The sequence below is a fragment of the Lygodium microphyllum genome, chromosome 6 (genome assembly GCF_053477565.2).
Source record: "Lygodium microphyllum isolate KBCC chromosome 6, Lygodium_microphyllum_v1.1.10, whole genome shotgun sequence".
Classification (NCBI taxonomy): Eukaryota; Viridiplantae; Streptophyta; class Polypodiopsida; order Schizaeales; family Lygodiaceae; genus Lygodium; species Lygodium microphyllum.
The window spans coordinates 92351352-92377749 of record NC_141140.1 but is presented as its reverse complement, the minus strand read 5'-3'; the positions used below and the strand labels follow the sequence as shown (position 1 = coordinate 92377749).

The window sequence follows — 26398 nt, the reverse complement described above, 5'->3', positions numbered from 1 at the left end:
TTTATAAGAAATAAACTACAATTGCTACTAATAGTTATGAGGCTAAGTACATAGTAGCATTCATAACCACAGTGGACCGTGTTTGGCTTTGCAAGTTACTTGCCAATCTTCATGTACACTAGACGGCTCTAATACTTACCTACAATTAGAGCTAGAGTGCTTTGGCCATTGCATGGAACCCATTGTTCCATGCTTGCACAAAGTACATAGAAGTTTATTACCATTATGTTTATGAGCGGATGTCAGTTGGAGATGCATAGTTGTCTTACATACCCATTGAAGATTGTGGAGCTAAAAATGCATTACAAACTGATTCGCTCTTTATTAAATGAGGCACATTCCTAGATAATATATGTGTCCCATAAGCCAAATTGTATTTTGGGAGGATCCACACTCCCATAAGTAGATATGCTACCTACTACTTAGCCCTAACTCTGTTTTATAGACTGCTAGTGTCATGAGGACGTGAAATTTTGAGACGCTTTAATCTTGCTGCTAACATTTGACCAAGTTACTAATTAAACGTGCAAGGTTGTGTAAGCACATGTGATATACATGGTAGTTATTTCATGGTAACAAGCCAAGGACCTCGAGGATGCAGTGGGTGCCAAAGGCAAAAGTTGTGATAAGTTATACCGATTGGGTTTTGTTGGTTAGTTAGTATCCAATTGGATCGTAGGGTAGTAGTTTGCCCAATAAGTGTCGGTGGTAATATTGAAACCAACCTTCCTTTTGTGGATGGGTGGTAATTCTCTGATTACAACTTAGTTACAATGGCAACATTTATTACAAAACTGAGAAATGCAAATTAACTTACAATCTTGGACAATGGACACCTCGTTGGCCCCAAAATTGGCGCCCCTTTTGGTATTTCTTTAACTAATTGAAGAAAAACTTGATGTACAATGGGATTGTCCAATCCCTTACGGTATTCCAACTCCCCTTGCTGTTCAAAATGACCAGCAAGTTTTTAATCAGATTTGCTTCTTGATTCGGGCAATCAATTAGTCTTCACCCACTTTGATGGAGATGGAAAATGCCCCATATTCATTGATTTGCTGGTTTCTCCACTTGAATTTGATTGAAAATAGCTTTAGCCTTGTTGAATCCAAGCCTTGGAGCTTCCAATTTTTGGCACGCTTCTTGAGATTGCTTGTAAATCCTAATTTTTGTTGCAGATTGGGGTTTACAGTAGAGAAATCTGAAATTTCTCAGCCTTTGGTGATCTCAATGCTATAATCTTCGGAGCAAGGCTATGTAAAGGTTGGGAGATGAGAGAAAATGCTGAGGAGAGAGAAAATTCAGACTTTCTTTGCGAAGAATTGAAAAGAATCTGTCATTTATTGATGTTGCCCTATCTCAACAGCATGTAGATGCTATCTCTTGTTGTTGATTGGTTTTCTCCTGCCCTTGGCTGACTCAGAAGGTCCTTCAATGGCTGTAGATCAGACCAACAGCATCTCCTCGCTCTCTCTTGCAAGTTGAATACACTAAAATGCCTCTCTCAAGCCTCTAAAGACGTTTTTCAATCTTGCATGGGCATTTTTGACAAGTGGCAGCTTTTCCAAATGGTTTTTCTAGCATTATCCATAATTAAACATTAATTTTCAGTCTTTAAATACTGAAAATAAATCTAAAAATCATTTTGGTGCTAAAAAAAAATTCTAACTTGTCAATAATTAAATTGGCTAGGTAACTTTCATTCCCGAGTATCTCTGCACCATCTTTGACCATCAGATTGGTGTTAGGTATCATTAAACGTCACTTCTCTAGTGCCATGAACTGACACTTATGGCCAAATGAATGTTACTTATAGCAACTTTTACCTTTAATATCCTATGATTTAGGTATCATTAAATCCCACTTCTTTAGTATCACCAACTGACACTTATGGCCAAATGAATGATCTAGGCCAACAATTGGCACCAGATTCACTAAGTACTTGTGTGGCATAACTTATAGTAACTTTTGCCTTTGACATCTTATGATTTTCTTGGGTCTTGGGCTCGTAAATTTACTTTAATCCTAGTTACACATTACGTATGTAATATTTACCTAACTATGTGATTAAAAATTAATCCACATGTTAAGTGAGACTTCAAAAAATACATGTCTTCATGATAGCCCTCTCCCTTAAAATCCTTGCAATCGTCCTCGATTGCACTGGCAGATGCATCAAAAGAAAAATAGTGGACTTGAATTTCTAGAAGGCATCATAGTTAACAGATCATTGCGCACTACTGCTTAACCATTCCATATGCCCAACACATGTTGAAAATTACTAGCCAATCATAAGATAAGTCTCACAAAGAATCTAAAAAACATTGCCAGATTATCATGTGACATGTCTATTTTTGATAAGCTCAACTCATCTGGCAAAACCAAACCATAGCATAAACCATGGTTAAAACATCAGTGGTATCATAACATATGTTGTTGTCCATGGAACAAAATATAAACCATTGAAAACTGAGCATAATTTGATCATAAACTGATCACTTGCTGATTTGAGATAGACTTGGACTTGCTACTCTATTGTCTAGGGATTGAAATCTAGCAAGAGTCATGAAAAATCTTAATCTCTCAGAAGAAGTATGTATGGGAGACCTTGAAAGCATTTGACATGATAGAGTGCAAAGAGATATCTACACTTATAGAGGTTAATGTGAAGCTGTCCTTTGAGGGTATATTTGCATTTGCAAACATTGAGAGGTATAGAAGGTTGATTAGTTATCACATCTATTTGTGCAACACCAAATCAAATATCAATTTAACTATTGTTTTTTTGAGCACTTTCTTAAACAAATCTTGTCAAAGTAGGGTTTTGCATGTGGGACCCAGAAACTCTCTAGAACCGCTCCTCTTTTAATGAGACTTTTGGTAATTTACATGTTTTGGGGCTGCTTTAAAGAGCTAATCAGTATGAAATGAATTTTTAGTTTAACATGGTGGTTTAGTTTTTTTAATTGAATATAGGAGCATTCTTGTCATGCAAGTTTTTCTTCTAGTGGTGTTTATACTCTCATGTTGTCTGTCATGAGGACATGTATTTTTGAAACCTCACTTAATATGTGGATTAATTTTTAATCACATGATTAAGTAAATGATGCACATGTGAGGTGCAACTCGGGTTAAAGTAAATTCACGAGCTTGAGACCCAAAGAAATCACGGGATGTCAAAGGCAAAAGTTGCTATAAGTTATGCCGCACAGGTATTGGTGATATTGGGTGCCAGTTGTTGGCCTAGGTCATCCATTTGGCCATAAGTGTCAGTTGGTGACTACCTAATGCCAATCTGATGGTCAAAGATGACACAGAGATACTCGGGGATGGAAGTTACCTAGCCAATTTAATCATTGGCCAGTCAGATTATTTTTCAAGGTATCGAAATAATTATTAGATTAATTTTCAATATTTTAAGGTTGAAAATTAATTTTTAATTATGGAAAATGCTGGAAACACCATTTGGGAAGGCTGCCACTTGTGAAATATGCCCATGCAAGATTGAAAAACGTCTTTAGAGACTGGAGAGAGGCATTACTATAAATTCAGCCTGCAAGAGAGAGGGAGGAGAGGCTGCTGGTAGCCAAGGGCAAAAGAAGACCAATCAACAGCAGGAGACAGCATCTACAGGCTGTTGAGGCAGGGTAGCAGTAGTAAATGATTGATTTTCTTCAGTTCTTTGCATCTACATGCTGTTGTGGCAGGGCAGCAACTGCACTTGACTGATTTTCAGTCATTCTTCGTAACAAAACTCTGAATTTTCTCTCTCTACAGCTTTCCGTCTCATCTCCTAGCCATTTCACAACCTTGCTCCGAAGATCTCAATATTTGGACTATTGGAGGGTGAGAAATTGCAAATTTCTTTGCTGTAAACACTAATTTATAGCAGAAATTAGGGTTTAACAGCAGCCTTGGGAAGCGTGCCAAAAATTGGAAGCTCCAAGACTTGGATTCAACAAGGCTGAAGGTGAATTTCAGCTGAATTCAGGTGGAGGACTAGCCTGCCATTGAATTTGGGGCATTTCCATCGTCTATGAATTGGGTAAAGGCCAATTTAGTGCCCGAATCAAGGGGCAAAATAGATTGAAGACTTGTTGGTTACTTCGGACAGCAAGGGGAGTTGAAATACTAAAAGGGATTGGGAGAATCCCATTGTAAATCAACGTTTTCTTCAATAAAGCTAAAGAAATACCGAAAGGGGTGCCAATGTTGGGGCCAATTGGGTGTGCATTGTCCAAGATCAGTAGGTAAATTTGTATTTTCAGATTTGCATTTATTGTTTGCTGCTGTAACTAAGTTGTAATCAGGGATTTACCACCCTATCCGAGGAGGAAGGTTGGTTTCATTGTCCCTTTGTAAATGAGCTCTTTGATCCTAGGAGCTCTTTGATCCTAGTGGCTCTTACAATTGTACACTGTTTTTTTCACCTGGCTGATAGTGCCTATGTTGTGTTACGTGTTAGAACGAAATTCTAGCCCGAGTTTCATTGTTCCAACAGATTACTCTTCAAAAGGAACTGAAAAGTTTAGGTGATGTTTTGCCACAAGTATAGTTGCGCATTATCACTCTAAAGGTAGTATCAGAATATACAAAAACATGTTACAAAGTTTGAAATTGTGCATGGGTCACTATTCACTGTAATAGATTTTGATTTTGATTCATCTTTTTTTAATATAGCTTTCATAGTGATATGATTTGAACATGAATGTGCAGCCTTTTTTTCGAGTAGGTTGCAATGCTTGGTCCAAAGCGAGAACCGGAAGATTCATTAGTGCCTGTGCCACCTGCCAAGCGACAGCAAACTGATGCTATTACACCATTTAATGCAGCTCTTCAACCTGTGAAACAAAATGGAATGTCAGGTGTCACAAATGGGATTAAAAGAACCTCAAGCCTTCAGTCTCCCATTATGCTTCTAACTGGTCATCAAGGTGCTGTCTACTCGATGAAGTTTCATCCCCAAGGAGAAGTTATTGCATCCGGCTCACATGATAAGGATATTTTTATTTGGCATGTGCATGGTGAATGTGATAATTTTATGGTGTTGAAAGGGCATCGAAATGCAGTACTTGATCTTCACTGGACCACAGATGGTTTGAAGATTATCTCTGCCAGTCCAGATAAGACACTGAGAGCATGGGATGCTGAGACAGGAAGACAGGTGAAGAAAATGGCAGAGCATTCATCCTTTGTTAATTGCTGTTGTCCATCAAGAAGAGGACCACCACTAGTGGTGAGTGGTTCTGATGATGGGACGGCCAAACTTTGGGATCTCCGTCATCGTGGTGCAGTGCAAACACTTCCAGACAAATATCAAATCACCTCTGTAGGTTTTTCTGATGCAGCTGACAAGATCTATACTGGTGGGATTGATAATGAAATCAAGGTTTGGGACCTGAGAAAGAACGAGGTTATGATGCACCTTCAAGGTCATACTGATACTATCACTGGGATGGAGCTTAGTCCAGATGGTTCTTATCTCCTTAGTAATTCAATGGACTGCACACTACGCATATGGGACATGCGCCCTTATGCTCCTCAGAATCGATGCGTGAAAATTCTCACTGGGCATCAGCATAATTTTGAGAAAAACCTTTTGAAGTGCAGCTGGTCTCCTGATGCAAGTAAGGTAACAGCAGGTAGTGCTGATCGTATGGTTTACATCTGGGATACTACTTCTAGGAGGATCCTTTATAAGCTTCCTGGTCATGCTGGTTCTGTAAATGAGTGTGTGTTTCACCCGAAGGAGCCCATCATTGGTTCTTGTAGCAATGACAAGCAGATCTACCTTGGTGAGATTGAATCGCACCCCCTTTTTTAACAGATTTTGCAGGTTACATCCTATACAAGTGAAGTTGGTGCCTTTTGGGAGGGCTATTCCAACATATACAATGTAGCCGTTGGGAAGAGCTCTTGAATCATCAGGGGAGCTGGATATTGTATGATGCATTTTAAAGGACTGTTGTGTCAGAGCAAATGATGCTTTAACCTTGACATGTAGACGGTGCTCTTGAAAATGTGAGAAAATAGAAGTATCATCTGGATTGGTTGTTAAAGTAGTGTGGTAAATGATTACAAAACCAATTGTGTCCTCTAACATCAAGATTTGTAACCATTGTTGATTGAGTTCTTGTCCACAATTCTGGCTGGCATTTTGGAGCAGCTGTTACATATCGTTTGTATAGAGCTAGGGTGTCGAGTGGTCCAGCTCAAGTGCCACTGTTAAATCTTAGAAAAGTATTACAGGAATCTCTCATTAAGTGGGTAGCTTTCAGGTACCGTGCCTTGACTTATATTGCCAGCAGGTCAGTTACTGTTAGGACATGATAAGTGTCCGTTGAGAAAATAAAACATCGTGCAGGGTGACTATCATAATCTGTTTGCTGTATGTAAAGCTTCAAATGGCACATACTTAAAAGCTTTGCTTTCCAAAAGTTGGTGGAATGGGTCTTTCACCGTGAGATGTGTCAGGGACTTTGCTTTCTCCCCACTCTGTTTAGGAGGAAGGCAGTCTTTTTGGACATGGAAAGTGTCTGTTGAGAAAAATTGCAGGGTGGCTATCATAGTCTGCTTGCTGCATGTAAAGCTTCAAATGGCTTATACCTAGAAGCTTGCTCTCCAAAAGTTGGTGGAACGAGTGTTTGTCACTATGAGACGTGTTAGCAACTTTGCTTTCTTTCCACTGTCTATGAGGAAGGTGATCTTTTTGTCCTTCAAAAACAGGTGTGCTTGCATGTACTTATTTACTTGTATAGCTCAGCTATATGGCTATTTAATCATGAAATTTAAGACAAATTTTCCTTGCTATGCTCACTTTTGTGCTAAAGGTATATCATATAGTTGTTTCTTCATCTGTCTTGTTTGTAATTTTTTGATTTAAGTCTATTCGCAGCACTCCCGCGGGCTGTCTTTTGTATGTATGCACCTATGTGTGCACACGTACATAGCTTGAAGGTGGCCTTCTAAATGTGCATGGAACACAAATCTGTTTTTGCATTGATCTCATTAACTACGGAAAAGATGGTGTTTGTCATGCCTTGTTGGGTTGTCTCCTTGTTTAGATTTCCTTATGTACTTGTTGATTTGTCTTGTTGGGTTGTCTCCTTGTTTAGATTTCCTTATGTACTTGTTGATTTGTTTCCTTTTCTGTTCATTTGTTCTTTTGTACTTGCTCTTGTAGTTTGGTTACAATTAACTTACAGCGGGCTGTCTTTTGTATGTATGCACCTATGTGTGCGCACATACATAGCTTGAAGATGGCCTTCTAATTGTGCGTGGAACACAAATCTTTTTTCGCATTGATCTCATTAACTATAGAAAAGATGGTGTTTGTTATGCCTTGTTGGGTTGTCTCTTTGTTTAGATTTCCTTATGTACTTGATTTGTTTCCTTTTTTGTTTCTTTGTTCTTTTGTACTTCCTCTTGTAGTTTGGTCACAATTACCTTACGTTCTTCAATCCTTCTATTGGTGAAAGATACTCATATTATGAGCTTTCCCTTTGGTTTCACGAAGTGTTTAAGCAGTTTGGTAAGCGAGTCTTTCAAAACCACATTCTTTACATTAAAGTTGCAAGCATTTTTTCAAGGTGACCTAAATGTGCATGGAATGCAATCTGTTTTTCCATTAGAGCTTCATTGAGTATTGAAAAGATAGGTGTTTGATATACCTTGTTTAGTGTTTGATATACCTTGTTTAGGTTGTCTCCTTTTGATTTTCCTATGTGCGTGTTGATTTGTCTCCTTTGTTTCATTTTCTATTTTTACTTCCTCTTGTAGTTTAGTCACAATTTCCTTACATTCATATCTAATCTTTTTATTGGTAGAAAACACTTTTGTTATGAGCTTTTCCTTTGGTTCCACCAAGCGTGTAAAGCAAAGTTGTGAACCCATTGACATAATTGCTCCTTCCATAATATTGGCTCTCAATGTCAGTTAGATGGTGATGCCAAGATTGTTGAGAAAGTCTTTGGATTCATCTTACATTAGGCAAGAGATTAGGCCTAACTCTCACACCCAGATGTTGTGCGAGAGAGAGAGAGAGAGAGAGAGAGAGAGAGAGAGAGAGAGAGAGCTTAGGTAGATTAAATGCATGGTAACAAACAGGTCTTTGTTTGCAGTTGCATGATTATCTAGTATAGTCTACTAATAGAAATAAAAACTGAGATTTGAATAAGAGTCAATAGCTTGGAAACCTTGTGCCTTACCACTAAGGTAACTTAGAATCACGAAAGAAAAAAGAGAACCTTGGTAGTGTGTATGCACACATGGAGAGAGAGAGAGAGAGAAAAGAAAGAAAAAGAATATATAATACATGTCTATTAAAGACCAAATCGGTCTATGAGACATCCATATGCAATGAAATATCCTCATGATATCATGTAAGGGAAACAATAAAAATGAAAAATCTTATCTAAATGTGCAACAAGTGTAGGCATAATGATTTGGGCAAGACCTCCATGCACATAAGTATGTCCATTTAAAGAGGACTAGTGCATATGAGATACAACGATGCCATGTAGATCTCACACCATCTAGTGAGTACAAGGAATGTAAAGTGTGATAATTGGGTGGGAGCTCTTGGTGTGCTCTTGAGAAGCTCCTAAGGGCTGGCGTTGGCTGAGTGGGTTAGGTATGTCTCATATTGCTATCGAATCTAGATGGCTTCTTGTTGGTGAGAGTATGATCTCTTGCTAAATGCATCGGGTTATTATATGGCTCCATTCTCATGTGCTCTTTGTAGGGACAACCCTCTCAAGTCTCCTTGTCTTTGTACTTGTATTATCCTAACTAGCGTGGATCCTTGACAAAACTTTGTTAGGATTATTTGTCGTGCTTTGTCTCAAGCACCGGTTGTGAATAGGGATGGTTTGACTTTCTCAATGTCTAGTATGTAGTGTTGGCTCAAGTTTCTTTGATCTAATGTACTCATCATTGACTATCTAAGCTATTGTCCTTGAAATAGTGCACAATATTTCTATCGTATTTGGATGTAGATGCTATATGTGCATAAGAAATGCTCTTTATAATCTCTACCTTCTAATGGCATAGTTGAATTCCTACAGCATTGTCTCTGGTTCAGTTCGCTTGGGTGATGACAGGTTACTTGCTATTGTTGGCATTGGGGATGTACGGCTGTAGTTCTTTACTGGTAGTATTTTTTTGTTACAAGATGCATGTCATGTACTTGCGCTTACATGCAATCTTATGTTTGTAGGGTAGCTTGATGATGTTGGATTTCATGTTTCATTTGGAGATTCTGCTTGGAGAATCACTCGTGGCAGACTTGTGCTTGCTAGAGGTGCCAAGGCTAGCAGCCTCTATCCTCTTGTAGTTGATGGGTCCTCTATTGACCATGTTTTGTCAGTTAGTTCCATTCCACATGTATCTCTTTGGATGCCCATTTGGGCCATATGTCCTTGAAGGGAATGAAAATGCTTTTTGGTTGCAGTACTTACCGCTCCTTGACTAAGCATGTTTTGATTCATGTGAGCATTGTCTTTATGGCAGATAGACTAGGAATACGCATAAGAAGTTTGGTAGGACATGCAAGAGTGAGCCCCTGGCATTGGTACATTCGGATGTCTGTTGGCTCATGCTTTGTTAGTCATATCCTTTTCCCCCTGTTTGTCTCTATATCTAGCTACTGTGACGATACTATGAGCTTACCTATGGTAACTCACGTGGCTTGTGGCATGTAATGATCCATGTATAAGGGTTTGTGAGGATCATGAAAATGTCTATGTAGTGTTGTACCTTTGTGGGAATAGCTCCACCATCGCTTGTGACATGGTTCCTTGTTGTGCCTCTGGCTTACCTTGTAAATGCGTTTTATGATATGAATACGAGTTCTACCCTCAAGATAGGCCATTTCGCAAACTTGTGAGCATTCTGTGCGTGTCGTGTCACGTTCCATGTCATGTTGAGTTGGTGCTGTGACATATTAAGCTGGTGAAAGTGCAATGTTGCGCAATGGCTCTAGTGCTTGTCTAGAGCCTAGACGGGGTCAAGAGAGGGCCCCACATGCGTATTCGAGGCTGGACCGTCACACTTGGTCTAGGGTCCCATCCACGTCTTGTATGTGTCCCTAATACAAATCTTGCCTAAGGATCATCTTGCTTTGTATTTGTGAGGGTTGGCATGCATACTAGAAGGGAGGTAGGCTCATCATGTTGATGTCATACCTAGTCACCATTTTCTCCACCTAGAAGTACCATGAGTTAGCCAGCAACTGCTCATCATGTTGATGTCATACATAGCCAACAACTACTCCACCTCTGGAAGTACCATGAGCTCTCACATACCTCATGGGACATCTATCTAGAGGTCTCTAATGCCCTCCATGGTAACTTCTCAGATGTCATGTCTTATAATTGCTATATAAAAGTGATGATTTGTATCCATGGGTGTTGTAGCAAACTCTGCTCTAAGAATCTCATGGGGCACTAAGGATTTGTTGTATATCATGCATGACAAAAGAATAATTTGGGGTAGGTTTGTCTAGCGGTACTATCTCTCTAAAAGCACCAATGATGCATATCTCCTTCTTGTGATGCCAACACCTTAGAAAAGTACCTTGATGTGGCAATAAAAGTGACTTCCAAGTAAGCATATGAGCTTACCACTTCCATTGCTTGCCCATTCAGAGTGAAAGATGATCCCTTGCAAACCTAGGTTGATGTATAGAAAATGTGGACCTTGGTTTTCCCAAGGTTCAATAACAATCCTTTATCTAGGCAAAATCTATGGAGGGCTTCAAGGTGTCTTTGAAGTGACTCCCATGCCTCTAAAATCAAAACAATATCATTAGCATACAAAATAATGTGGATATGAATACCTGCCATGTTGAAACCAGCTCCTCCTCCTATGGTGATGTAGTTTGTGATCTCATCAATAAAGTAGGTGATATTGAGAAGCCCTTCTTCACTTTGATGGTGCTAGAAATCTCTCCAAACATTCTTGCGAGGCATTTGAATCATCCCGTTACCTACTCATATAATGTGTATATGCACCATAGCATGTCTGATGGCACTTCTAGAGTCAACATCTGTTGTAGTGATATGTCCCTTGACACCATATCAAAAGCTTTGTAAAACTCCACAAAGCACTAGTATAGTCTTTGTCTCTTGATCCTGGCCTGCTCAATCATGCATTGCATGGTGAACATATGGTTCATTGTGGAGAAGCCTTGTTTAAAACCTACCTCTCTTGCGACCTACATGGATTTCCACTTAGCATAGGCACTTAGGTCCACCTCCATCATTGCTCCATATAACTCGGCCAACTGATGAATCATGATGGTTTGATAATTTCCTAGATCAAAGAGATCCCTAGCCTGATGGATAGGCACAATGGTGTGCATAGTCCACTCGTTTAAGAATCCTTTGAACATGAGAGAATGAATGGTACAAGAACCTATGCTGCACATACGAGATGCTCCCCTTGGTTTTTTGGGTGATTGGGCACTTGTCCATCTTGTAGCCTCCTAATAGCTTGCTGCAACATGCTATTTCGTGAAGAAGGTCGATGATGTGGGGCGTGGCTTTACTGGTTGTGGCATGGGAGGTTGGTGTGGTACATCATATAGGTGCTTTGTATAAGCTTGCCATGTCCCTGGTACCTCAATGGGCATCTACTGTCTGGGCTCTCTAAATATCCTCCATGCTATAGCCATATCTCTATTGTTGAATAGTGGGGGGATTCCCAATAGTGTGTCTCCTCATACTCTTGCCGTTTCCTTGCAAGTGGTGTGGATCTGTTTGGGTTTCCCTCTTTGTGATGTACCCAAGTGTAATCTGCATGCAATACTTTTTGTACTCTACCCTACACTTCTCATCATACCAAGTGTTTTAGGGGGGTGATCCTAGACCTTCTACTATGTATTGGCCACATGCGATGGGGAAAGCTCAAGGTCGTTGAGTGTCGAACCGAGGTAAGCTATGAGGTGAGTGTAGTGATGATGCTAATGGGTCTAGTTGAAGCAATCCCTCAAATACATGGTGTATATAGATATCAACAAGATCATGTGTGAAGTAGAAGGTGGTGTGTGGTGGCTATGGGAGGTATGTGGGAATTATGTATAGGTGGAGGTCAGTGTCATAGTCAGGCATGTATGGTTTTCTCCTATGGGCCATGCTAGTATCTCAAAAGAGGATATCCTCTCCATGAAAGGGATGGATTTTAATATGCAATCCATCGTATTGGATCCTATGGGTTGGAAAGATATCAATGCTCTTGATGAAGGCCAACTCTCCATCTTGTTATAAATTAGGAGGTGATATTGTGCTTCTAGCTCTAATAGATATTGTCCATGCCATGCATTATCACGGCCCCAATCCTCCATTGTCCTCACCTCATTGCTCTCTACTAGATCCAATGGTTGGGTGGTGTATCTTTCACTTCTCAAAATTATACATCTCGCATTGGTGATTTTGAGTCCAACCATTGAAGTCCCCTATTAAGGGGACCTCTCCTAGGCTAGAAAAGTGTATGATCTCGTTAGATAGATCTAAAAAGGGTGACTATGACCTCCTCTACTCTTTTGCTATCTCTTGTTCTTGTTCCTCTCCCTATTCCCTCCTCCCCACTATCCTAGTGAATTTGGACCCCTTCAATGGAAAGTAAAATATTGCAATATTGATATTCTCTTATTGGTGATAGCTCCACTTGAAGCCACATGTATGGTGCCTTTCCATCTTGGGGCATGATAGAGACCCCTCCCTTTAATCTAGTAACCTTGTGGCTTGCCACTAGGGTAACATATAATCATGATAGAAAAAAAAGAACCTTGGTAGTATATGGGATCAACATTGATCTCAAGCATCCATACGAGTCTATAGATGTCATGGATTTCCCATCCTAGTTATTGTAGAGATGAGGCTTTGAATCACTTTACCACAATAATGAAACCATCAAAGGTGATAACTTAATTTTTTGATTGGTGCATTGTAAGGCCTGAAATCAATGAGGTCAAGTACATGATATATGTGTTTCCTTATGTGCCTTGTGACTTGCATTCGCTTTGGGAAACACCATGTTTCCCACGACTTGTGATGTAATTGATACTTATAATTCAAGACAAAAGATAATGAGCACATCTTTTAGGGATTACTACAATGTAAGTAGAGGTGTTGTCTTCTGTTTTGATAGGTGGTTCAACTCTCTATATATTTTTCATCATCATTTAATTGATATCATGCCTAGTCCCCTTGATTAATCATGCTAGTAAATTACTGTGATGTCGATGGAGTGTGTATAGTGATATAGTCACTAGTAAGATGATGAAAATTTGAAAGGTTCATGATTTAGAAGCTGAGAAATTTAAGACCTTGATGTCATACAAAGACTTCTTGCACACCGAGTGCATAAGGGCTCTATTGATCTTTTCAGTATAAGGAAGAGGAGTAGGCACTTGAGGCATATGGAGGTGGCATTAAGAGCTTAAGTTGCAAATTTATTTTGAGTAGGAAGATGAATACTTTAGTCCTTGATCATTTGGAGACTTGCCTCGATATTCATTTTTTGAATTGAACAAAGACAATTATTTTTGTCAAATTATATAATCCTTGCACAACTAATGCATTTCTATTTTTAGAATTTTGTAACATGGTATTGTTTTTGGATTTATTTTTAATGCATACAAAACAAGTTACATAGTTTAAAATTGACAGCAACCCTCCCACGAACATAATCAACTACAAAACCATGGACAAAGCACACAAAATCTATGTGTATGGCTCTGCTATTAATCTCAAAACCGAAAAGAAACCATAAATCTTTTTTTAATAATGAATCGATTTGTCATCTTCATCATCTTCATCCATAGCTTCAACCATTATGTAAGAACAAAAGAGAAAAGAGAAAATTTTGCACAAAAGACAGGAGAGAGGAGAGAGAACAATTTTTTGGCACCACCAAAAGGAGAATATGCGATTGGAGAAGAGAGGGAAGGGAAAGAGGCACATAACCACTCGTGCACTCCACCCCACCTCTTTCCCAAAAAGCACACCCCTTTGTATTTTATTATTTCTTTGAAACTTTGATACATTTGATATTATAAGGCCTTTGGCCTTTAATTTTGAGTATTTCTACCCTTTACAAACGCATGCACGTAACACTTTTGTGTATACCATTTATTTATGATGGATGCGGATGTGGATGTGGATGTGGCCCCTTCATGTAAGTGTGTATTTTAGTGATTTTGGAACAATGTAGTATCATTCTCTTGACAAAAAATGAGAATATGATGCATGCTTGGATTCTTTTGTGCCTTGTTTTTATGCTTCTTTTGGTGTCATCATTGTCTCCCACATTGAGATGTGAAGTTCCTCGCGAACCTTGTCAAAGAAGAACCACTATCTAACACAAAACACTTCCAAATTTGTTAGTAAAACAACTTCGATCACAAGGCCTAGTCATGGTAGGGTATAGGACTCCAAATCCATGACCACTTTGTGCTATCTCTCTCTTCTAATGCACAAGACACTAATAGGTCACCTCATCCTATGCTTTAAAAAAAAAACCCTTTTTGAGGGTCTATTTCTCTCTTGCTATGCCTCCTTTCTTTCTCTTCTCAGCATGTCTATCCCATCGCAATGGCTTCTTTGTAGTTATTTAATCCTTCCTCTTCATAGCATGTATACCATATGACTATATTCTCCTCTTCTATTTCTTTGGCCTCTTGAAATGCAAAGCCATTGTCTACTTATCTTCTTGTACTCTCGGACACGTAGTTTCTTCAATGCTTTGCATCAAACCTTTAAATCTTTTTTTTTCTCTTCCTTTAGTGTTTTGAGATCATCTTCTTCCCCGACTGCGCACCAAAATGATAGCAACCCTCCCACCAACATAATCAACCACAAAACCAGGGACAAAGCATGCAAAATCTATGTGTATGGCTCTGCCATTAATCTCAAAATTGAAAAGAAACCATAAATCTTTTTTTAAATAATGAACCAATTTGTCATCTTCATTATCTTCATCCATAGCTTCAACCATTATGCAAGAACAAAAGGGAAAATAGAAATTTTTGCACAAAAGACAGAGGAGAGAGGAGAGAGAACAAATTTTTGGCACTACCAAAAGGAGAATATGCGATTGGAGAAGAGAGGGAAGGAAAAGAGGCACATAACCACTCGTGCACTCCACCCCACCTCTTCCCCAAAAAGCACACCCCTTCGTATTTTATTATTTCTTTGAAACTTTGATACATTTGATATTATAAGGCCTTTGGCCTTTAATTTTGAGTATTTATACCCTTTACAAATGCATGCACGTAACACGTTGTTAGAGAGAGAACCAGGGAGAGAGAAAGAGGAGAGAGAAAGACTGCAGAGGAGAGAGAAATACTGCAGGGAGAGAGAGAATAAGTGATGAGGAGAGAGAAAGACTAGAATTGGAGAGAGAAAGACAGGAAAGAGGAGGAAGCCATAGATGCTGTGAACAAGAAGGGAGAGAAAGATTGTAATTGTATTGATTTGTCAAAAAGATATGAAAATTTACAACTTCTCTCCTTATATACCAATGTCAGTGTGACATGACAATCCATCCCTTCCCAAAAGTTTTTGTCCTAAAAAACAAACCTAGAAACAAGCTAGAGAGGAGATGGATAGAACAGAGTACTACTCTGTACAGCATTACAAGGGGTAAAGGAGAAGATTACCTAATACTCAATAGTAGTACTAATCTATACAGGAGGTCAAAATCAGCCTGTAGCCTCCCGGATCAAAAGGAAAAGTTGTATCTTTGCCATGCATTGGTTCAACTTTCATAAGATCGAAATCAAATACTGTTGGAAATATGATCATCATGATGGTACTCACTAACAAAGTCTCCATTGCATGATGGTCCTCCAAATCCACATGCTGTCCATAATCTGCCTTCTTGAACTGAACTACTTGTTGTTGAACTTCTTGTTGTGGACTCATACCAGAATGGTCTTCAACAAGATGTTCTCCATCATTTACATCATAATATTCAAATAGCAAGATTATTTTGGCAGACTTTTCCCTACATGTGGCTTGGTGATTACAAGATAGTGGCTTAGCACAACGATAGCATAAGCTCACAGCATGCAGTTCCCGTATTGTATCACTAGTAAGGTGTCTAACATGTTTAGCTTTAGATAGCAATTTACACACCTGTTCATCACCATTGATCAACTCTATAATAGTTTTGACATGCTGGTCATAGTCATCTTGCTGTTCATGTATAACAGATGGCTATCCATGCTCAACATGTACAACAGATGGCTGTCCTTGCTCATCATGTACAACAGATAGCTGTCCATGCTCATCATGTACAACAGATGGCTGTCCATACTCATAACCATATTGCTCATGCTGTTCATACTGCATATGGTGATAATAGCCCTGCTGCACATCAGAGGAACAGTTTGGTTGAGCATATACATTTGCTTCTACTCATGTTTGCCGCTCATATACATAAGCATGTTGCCTTTGATCATTGATCCCACTGTATTGGTCATAATCACTTGCTTGCTGTTGATCAAAGCTAGAAGTGCACTGATAAGCATAACCATTTCTGCTACATCCATAAGAACTGGGCTGGTCAACCAAGAGAGCTTCACAAGTATAATCATAACTATTTTGTTGAAGAGATGGATGCTCATAAGCATAAGCATGTTGACCATAATAACCATTCTGCTGCCAAGGTTCAATGGGATGATACTCTGCATTATGATATGGTACATCATATTTATAAGCATTAACATGCTGTCCAGATGTACTTGCATACTGCTCATATTCATTTACATGTTGTTGTTGTTCATATTCATAAGATGCATGTAGATCATAGTGTGTACCATCAGCATATACATGTTGTCCATAAGCATAAGCATTTGATTCAGGTATTGCTGTTTTTTCCATAAATGCCTTTATAAGAGCAATACACTGTTCAGCCGAAACTACAAGTTTGTCAATTTTAGCTTGTGTTTGAAGCCAACGTTGTTCACTAGAGCTGGAACTATTGTTCTCAGCTGCCATTGCAGTCAAGTTGAAGAAATATGTTGTTCCTTGAAAAATAGAAGTCCAAATAAGGTGTATGATAGCTTGACTCGAAGGTTAGGATGTCTAGTATCAATTAGAAATCTTGGTTTGAATTTAGGAGTAGCAATACCTCTCTCTGTTTAAGAATTTCCAGAACTGTCCACAGTAAACTGCTAGTGAACTGCCGGTACCAAATAGACTCTAGCTCAAGAAATATGTGTCCAAATGAGACGTTTGATGGCTCCACTCGAAGCTTATGATATCTAGTATCACTTCCAGTTGTTTCTTTGTCGTTAGAATGATGCTACTAATTTCTGTAGCAACTTTTCCAAATCTGTCCCTGTTTGGACTGCACCCTGTTTTGGCCCTGTTCCAAGTGTTTTGAGTACTTCTTATCCAAGAGTCAATACCCAGTACTGTGGGCGTTCAATCAATTGCTGAACACACATCCATAAAATTGACTGGCACTGATCGACCAGGACTGTTGTCAGATATCTCTGCTGTTCTCACAAGCCTCAAGTGCAATGTTGTTGCTGCTGAGGTTTGGACTCACAATGCAAGGGTAGCATGTGTAGTGTATGTAACTGACGAAGTTACTGGATCTCAGGAGCCATTGTCCCTGCAACAGCTGTAGCAACAACCAAGACTCAATGTTTTCTAAATTTGAAAGTAGATATCAGAGAGTCCACTTAGCTCTTCTGAAATATCCAAGTTGCTTCCAACATCTGGGGTAAATGATTTGTAATGCTTGAAAAATTCAATATAACTGTCCTTATGACATCAACTGCTCCAGGTGCACAAAGTATAAGAATTTCATCTCTTCATTTTATCGATGTAAAGTGTGTTAAGCCAAGGATGCTGCACAAGCATCCAGAGAATCAGTGCGGAGAGCAAGACTTGAATCTGAGCAATTTAAGGCTGCCACCAGCACTGCATTGAGTAGACTACAAGCAGCTTTAAAAGAGTCTGAAGCAGCTCGTGCATCAGAAGCAATGGTCCTTGCTGAAATCAAAGCCCTTACTGAGTCTGAAACAAAACAGCCGTTTTAGAGTCAGAACCAGAGGGGTCATACAGGTGTGACTGTTTCACTTGAAGAGTATGCCTCACTGAAGCATCATTTGCCACCTGCCTCCTGACCTCATGGAGCTTGAGGATCTGCACCCCATTTTATCCCTGTGTCATTCTAATCTTGGCACTGTTCAAGATCCTGACTCATCTTCAGAAGCAAAGAAGCACACAGTGGATCCCTTTCTAAATACCAAGCCTGTACGCTTCAAGTATGTAGGAGGTGTTGCTTACCAACCTTCTGAGACGTCTAACCGAAGTTCAGACAAAGGTGAAACCCCTGTTTTTTTATCCTCACCTTGTAGAGTCATTTGAAAAGGCCATCAAGCAACTGTCTGAAGAGGAATGGAATGTAGTGAAAAGCATGGAAGATAGCCTGATGAATTTTATATGCATGGTGAATTCGTTACAAAGAAGCTGCTCCAACACTTCAATAGCACGGCTGCTTGCTGCAGCTGTGAATGAAGACCGGAAGCAGTTGTTTGGGGCATCACAACCAGAAGAGACCCTTCTTACATATCTTGCCAAGGGAGCATTTTCTATGCTGGAGGATCCTGCAGCCTTGAAAGATAAAGATTTAAAGGACTCCCTTTACAGTGTGGTTGGAGCTTGCTCGACTAAATACCAGTATCTATCACAGACAACAGCATCTATCCTCCACCTTCTGCACAAACATGAACATTTGCCCTCCTATTTGGCCAAACTTGTTGCTTCTGCTGAGCAGAAATATCATGATGGTAGCTTAGCTGTAAGCTTGATAAGAGAGATAGGTAGACTGAACCCCAAGGATTATGCTCGTGATGGTGCAAGAGCTGACAACATTGGCAAATTTCTTGTGGAGATGGCAGATCAACTGCCAAGACTAGTTGCAACAAATATGGGGATTCTAATGCCGCATTTTGGAGGTGAATCTTACAAAATCAGAAGCGCATTAATTTCTGTGCTCAGTAAGCTTGTATCCAAAGCCTTCAAGGAAGCAGATGGCAACATAGCCAGTGAAACAAGTCGTCTCCGCAGCAAGCAAGCTATGATTGATGTGATGATGGAAAGGAGTAGAGATACATCTGCTTATACAAGGAGCAGAGATTGTTGCTGAGAGCCATGGACTCAAATTCTTTCTTCCTTGCACTGCATTTGACTTTGATTTAGCAGAGATTGTTGCTGAGAGCCATGGACTCAAATTCTTTCTTCCAGAAGGCCTCCAGGTTCTTCTTCAAGCGCTTCAGATCGCGCGGTCCTCGCATGACTCCCCCTGGCCACCGCACCAGGTGCTCCCCTAAATACTACATCGTACCTCATGCGTGCTAAGGAAGGCGACGGCATCGCACTACATCGTACCTCATGCGTGCTAAGGAAGGCGACGGCATCGCATGCTTGGCCTCGCCTGTCCCATCCTCACCCCTTCTAAACCAGAAATTCGTGCAGCTCTTTCTCGTCTCTCAAACTAAAATCGTTTCGTTAGAAGATGCTGCCAAGGTGCTGCTGGGAGACTGTAAGGAGCCATCCAAGCTTAAGACCAAGGTTAGGAGGCTCTATGACATAGCAAATATTCTGACATCTCTTCAGTTGATTGAGAAGACACACGAGACAAAGAACAGGAAGCCTGCGTTTCGGTGGTTGGGTGTGAAAGGCATATCAGAATCCGCAGCTGCTCACTCTGCCGGTCCGCAATCCGAGCTGCACAAGTTGGTTCAGATGGAAGCAAGGTTGCAGAGGCATGCAGTGAGCGCGAGTGCTTCTTCAAGGTTTCCAATGAGGATAATCACATTAAGCAGCTTCTGGAAGAGAGGAAGTCCTCCTCCTTCCTCATTTGCATCTCCGCAGAAGTCCAAGTCCTGTGCCCCTGCTCCTTTAGCTGCCACAGATACATTCCATCTTGAACCTAAAGAAGCAACCTGTGGTGCTAATTTGGCAAAGTCACTATTGAGTACATTTGATCAGTCCATGGAAATCGGAACGAGTTCCGCTTAGTGCACTCTGTTCACTCCTTCATTAGGAACTGGCCATGTTTCGGACGCAGCCCCAAGGGAAGAGGAAGAACCAGGCCAACAATGGCTGCGTACAGGGAACATAAGAGGTTGGGGCAAGATTGTGAGCCTTCCACTGAGAGAGAGGAAAAGGGATAATACGAATTAAGAAGAAGCTTTCCTTGAAAAGTAGCTGTAGTCAAAGTTTCCTCTAAGTCCTATGAGTCTCCAACTTGGTCATGGTGAAATTTCCAAGAAAGGTTGTTTTCTCCATGGTCTTTCAATGCTGTACCTGTCTTGCTTCTTGGAAATGTCCACTGGCCTTCAATGCTGCATGTTTTTCTTCTTGAAAATGTCCATCAGTCACTCCAATGCTGCCTGCCATGTCTGTACGTGTGTACCTCCATTTTTGCATGAAATTTGATGACGTCCAGCCATTTAAGCCTTTATCCGCCATATCTGACCTTGGATATCTCTAGATGTAGTCTCTTACTAACTATAGATGTCCTGCAGCACTCCACTAGTCACTGTCTTGTACCATTTTTGTCTGAAATTGGTTTTGAAATAGGAAAATGAGATTGAAATCGGGAGAAAATAATGGATCAAAGACTGAAGCTCTGATACCACTTGTCAGAGAGAGAACCAGGGAGAGAGAAAGAGGAGAGAGAAAGACTGCAGAGGAGAGAGAAAGACTGCAGGGAGAGAGAGAATAAGAGTGACGAGGAGAGAGAAAGACTAGAATTGGAGAGAGAAAGACAAGAAAGAGGAGGAAGCCATAGATGCTGTGAACAAGAAGGGAGAGAAAGATTGTAATTGTATTGATTTGTCAAAAAGATGTGAAAATTTACAACTTCTCTCCTTATATACCAATGTCAGTGTGACATGACATATTATCAACATTTTAACTATTTCCAACTTCTTACACACGTTGTGTATACCATTTATTTATGATGGATGTGGATGTGGCCCCCTCATGTAAGTGTGTATTTTAGTGATTTTGGAACAATGTTGTATTATTCTCTTGACAAAAAATGAGAATATGATGCATGCTTGGATTCTTTTGTGCCTTGTTTTTATGCTTCTTTTGGTGTCATAAAAAATGTAGATAGAGGCTTTAGATGAGTTGATGTGGTTTTGATTCACGTGTGACTAAGGGAGGCCATTTATCTTGCGAGTATTAGTATGTTTGAAGTTTTCTTAGGATTGCAAAATAACATATTACTACATCTACAAACTAGACACTCAACACTAAAGGTAACATGAAACCTTTTTGCCATTTCCATTCAATGAAATAAAGCAAAACATTTGGCTTGTATGATTTTATTAATTCGGTTAAGCTCATATTTAAACTAGGAGATCTAATTTGAGATTTTATTTGTATGTTGAGAATTGAAAATTTGACATGAGTTTGAAAAGGAACATGTGACAAAGACCCCATAGGGAAATGTTTTTGGGCACGTTATGTGCTCAACACTTACCATTTTGTATAAGATAGATCATGCGTATTTGTTTGACATTGTATCTAAACTAGCATTTTTCTTTCTTGATGGCTCCATCTCAATCAATAGGTGACTAAGCAGTTCAAATCTAGCTTGCTTATAGAAGAATATGGTGGTAAATTATGGTCTATCATAAAAATGGATGAAAGTGAGGTTATCAAAGGAGTAAATCTTGAAAGGGTTAGTATCACTTTGATGAACAGAGTGCCACAATTTGACATTAATGTTCAATTAGAGTTCCATGTATAGTGGTTTGCTGCATTTGAAGTTCCTTTAAAAACATTTGAGGTGCTACAACTCTTCTTCACATGCGCAAGCATTCCAAACATCATTGATCTCCAATTATATATGAGATGCTCTTAGTTCAAGGGTATAATAAATATATGATTGAATGGCACCTTGCGAGAGACTTGAAAACATCAAAATGCATGTGTGGAATCTCCAATGATGCAAAGAAAATTTTCCATGCCTATACTACTTGACAGAGAGGGTGGAAGAAAAAAAAAGGAGAATTGGCAAAGAGTGATAAGTGTTACATCAACGTGCATGATAAAAAATATCCCACATGGAATCTATCTTCAATATTCAATTGTTTACATTTGTTCATATTGCATGATTTTTTTAGGATTATGGAGAAAATTACATACATATATTTTCTTTGTTTATAGAATAGAACCAGAGAAAGAAGCCATTGCAACATGTGAGAATGTCAAGTGAGTGCTATCAGAGATTGGGATACATAACATCAAGTAATGATTGAAAAGGAAAAGAAGAGATTAGAAAAATGTTGCAACTTTCCAAAGAAGCCTTTCTTTGGAGGATCCAAGGTCAAGATGTTTCTTTCAACACCTATTGATGAGGAAGGGAATGACATACTTCGCAGGTTGCAAGACTGATGGGTAGAAAAAAACTACATGCTATGGTTCTTGGATCTAAATAATGGAGAAAAAATAAGATTGACAAAAACCAAGGTTTACATTATCAATAAATTGGTTCCCTTACTTTAAAATATGGCATTCAATGATGAAGATAAGAAAGTGTTTTTTATTAATGTTGTACATAATTTCTACGAAAACATGGTATAGGCGTTGGGTAGAAGTCCTATAACACATTACATGGTATGCACAAAGTAAATATTTTAGAAATATAAGAGTTGCATAAGTTATTTTTGATTTTTAAATTTTGGTGTGATATATACCTTTGTAGCATTCTTCCAAATGCATGGCCATACTTTGTAAAAAGGTAATGCATTCGAATTAGTCCACATAAGGGACAGATAATTAACATTGGACCAAGCACAATGCATGCCAAAGAGAAATCAATCATGGTGGTGGGTGAATGGCAACAATCCAATGATCCAATTACTGTTTTGGTGTTATAGAATCATAGTGGTGGATGAAGCTCAAGTCTTGCAAAGTAAAGAAAATGAGAGTGTTGATCTATAGGCATAATTGAATCGCATCTTCATGTCATTAAAAAAGTATATTATGGTACATCAAATGCTAAAGATAACCATGCTATGTGGTTAGAAACAAAGCTTTGAGAAGGCAACAAATGGGTAGAGAGAGAGAGAGAGAGAGAGAGAGAGAGAGAGAGAGAGAGAGAGAGAGAGAGAGAGAGAGAGAGAGAGAGAGAGAGAGAGAGAGAGAGAGAGAGAGAGAGAGAGAGAGAGAGAGAGAGAGAGAGAGAGAGAGAGAGAGAGAATATGTAAGTGAATGAGTCTTAAAGTATAAGCACTATATTTTAGGGCTTCATTCTTTATCTTCTTTATTAAGTTTTCAAATATGTTGCTATGTAGGTAAGATGGCTAGGCCTAAGGTAGCCGCAAAGAAGCTTTTTCTTTTATCTCTTAATGAAGCATCTACTAGCTCATATACATTTTTTTGACAATATCACCTTAGCTTGCTCTAGCAAACCATTCCTCTTTTCAACTTGACCCAACTTCCTCAAGCCACCCTTAGAGGGGTTCTCCTTATTATCGCCACAAGAAACAGAAGTGGAATCCAAGTATAGTGGCTCTTAGAGAAATCAGGAAATACCAATGCTCTTTTGATCTCATCATTTTAAAGGCTAGCTTCTTGAGACTTTTTTGCAAGATTGTGCAAGAGCTTTATCAAATAGAAAGTAGGATGTAGTTTTTGACCACAGGGTCAAGATGAGACTTGATTGCTTTATTAAAGAGTATCTTTATGCTTTGCAAGGGGTTGTAGCAAGGGTTTTTTTGGTAGGCTTAATGAATGATACTCAACATTGTGCAATACATGCAAATCATGTAACTTAACCCCCAAGGACTTTCAATTGATAAGAAATCTTCAAGTAGTGAAGGATAGTTTGTTTCATTGAAAGAATCATTGTATGTAATGTTATCATTTTTGGACAAGCATTCTCCATATGTTTAGGACATGTGACTTTGTTTGACTGCAAAATTGTTGTGCTAGCTTAAAAGTATGAATGAAGTTTTTGCTCTCATGCTTTAACTTTAATATGCACATTTTATTGAATTTTTAGCTACTTAATTACATTGTTTGCTATGATTGTCAATTTCAACAAGAAAAACATATAGAGAGTTATATTTCTTGTTGCACACTTTACTCTTGATGCCTTTCCAGGTTCTATATGGTATGGAATTTCTAAGAACTAATAAAAATTACAACATTAATCCTTGATTATTGATCCATCTATAATTTTGAGTGGGATAAATTTATAAATGCCTAGCTTTATTGGAATGCGATGAAACTTCACACAAGAGTACATCAATTCTTTTATGATAAGATGCGTAAGAAACCTATAAAAATGGTTGAGATTCTTAGAGTGGAATTGCAAGAGGATGGGCAACTAGCACATTACTATAATATACAACTTGCTCCACATGATGTAGGGCTTGGACATCTAGCAAATGCTAATGTGGGAGTGCAAGGAGATGGTGGATAGCCTCATGTCTTATAGGATAGAAAGATGGGACAACTAGAGGTTCTTGTTCAGCCAATTTTACATAGGTTTATGAGGGTTTCTAAACTACCAAAGAGATACAATCTGTCTCTAGACTATGTCATGGTTATGAATTGTGGTAAACCTTCTCGTTATGCAGTTACTATGGCTAGGGATGATAGTCATAAGTGGCTAAGATCTATGCCATTAGAGATGGATTCTTTGAAAAGGGATGCTATCAAGGAGTTGGTTCCTTTTCCTAAGGGAAAACACGTACTACCATGTAAGCGGGTCTCCATACTAAAGGTATCTCCGTATGATGCATTGCCTAAGTACAATGCAAGTTTCTTGGCCAAAGAATCTAAGCAAGAGAAGGAAAGTAACTTTGATGAGATCTTGTAGCCAATAGTCAAGATAATTGCCCTTCATTTGGTTCTTGCTTTAGTTGCTATAGAGGATATGGAGTTAGTTTAGATGTATGTAAAGACTACTTTATTGCATGGGGATATTTACATGCAATAGTTTGAGGGGTTTGCTATAGAAGGCAAGGAGTAGTTACTATGTAAGCTGCACAAGCGCTTATATGGTTTGAAAAGTCTCCCAAGGAATGGTATCATAGGTTTGATGCCTTTATGTGGTTTCAAGGATACACTACGAATGAGACGAATTACTACTTATACACACTAGGAAGGCTCGAAATGGTAGCCTTATGATCTTGATTCTTTAAGTGGATGACATGTTGATTGTTGGGAAGTTAGTCATGGATGTGGATACTTTAAAGAAAAGGTTGCATGAAACCTTTAACATAAAGGACTTGGAAAATGCTAGTCACATTCTTGGTACATGCATTGTTTGAGATTGAGACAAAAAATGTCTCAAAAGGAATACATTAGGAAGGTATTGGAGCATTTCAATATGGAGAGGCAGAAGGCTATTAGTGTTTCTATGGCTCTATATTTAAAAATTACCTAGGAGGAGGACAACCCCAATTCAAATGAGCAGTATGTTGAAATGGCCAAGGTTCCTTATGCATATGTAGTGGGTATCTTGATTTATGACATGGTTACTACATGTCTAGACGTTGCCTATGAAGCAGGAGTAGTTAGCAAGTATACGGGAAACCCAAGAAGCATTGGGAGACAGTAAAGCGTATCATGCGATACTTGAATGAAACTAAGTCTATGAGCATATGCTTTGGAAGGAAGGATGCATAATCTATTCTTGGATACATAGATGTTGATTTTGTGGGGAGTGTAGACTCTAGAAGGTCTGCTATAAGTTTTGTCTTTACTTTCAGAGGTGGTGGAGTCTCTTGGGGGTCTAATACAACTTTATCTACTAGTGAGGCAAAGTATGTTGTAGCCACTGAGGCCTAAAAGGGAGCTATATTGCTTATTTAGTAGGAGACTTGGGCATTATAAGAGAGATATCTACATTGCACTATGTCAAGAATCGCGTGGTGGGGGGACTTGCTCAAGATGTTGCGCCGAACACACACAGAATGCACAAGGAGAAGCTCACTCAAGAGACAAGAAGAGAGATGGAGGCCAAAACGTTTTCTTGCTGATTTCTTCTTCTTCTTCCACACTCTTTACAATGTACACAAAGTATAGATAAGATACAACATAAAGGAAAGTGGCCTACTAAGTCAAACAATGCATAACCAACTACACTAGTCGACTGGCGCTATAACTATGCCAGTTGTAAATAGATGTAACAACCTGAATATAATAAGTAATGAGTCAGTGGCCATGTGTGAGTCATAATGACCATCGACGTGCTAAGTGTAGACGTGTGGATCCATCTAACCAGGCGGTCCATCATCAATGTTCACATGTGTTGAGCTTGTCATCTCAACACTCCCCCTCAAGCTCAATTGTATCTCTGCAACTCCAAGTAAGCTTCAAAACTTTTGAAGCTTCTCTGTACCCAA

At 39.2% G+C, this 26398-nt stretch overlaps 1 protein-coding gene across 2 annotated transcripts in view; it reads left to right on the top strand.

Moving 5' to 3' along the window:
- The window catches only part of LOC148034806 (Transducin/WD40 repeat-like superfamily protein), a 35987-nt gene extending 29253 nt beyond the window's left edge, over nucleotides 1–6734 (top strand). The window contains exon 2 of one of the 2 annotated variants that reach the window (XM_087679780.1): nucleotides 4733–6734. In XM_087679780.1, the coding sequence (XP_087535906.1) occupies nucleotides 4739–5824 (1086 nt within the window). In that variant the 5' untranslated portion in view covers nucleotides 4733–4738 and the 3' untranslated portion in view covers nucleotides 5825–6734. Of the gene's footprint in view, nucleotides 1–4716 lie in introns of both variants that reach the window. The other variant, XM_087679779.1, reaches the window with a different exon arrangement.
- The last annotated feature ends 19664 nt before the right edge of the window (nucleotides 6735–26398 follow it).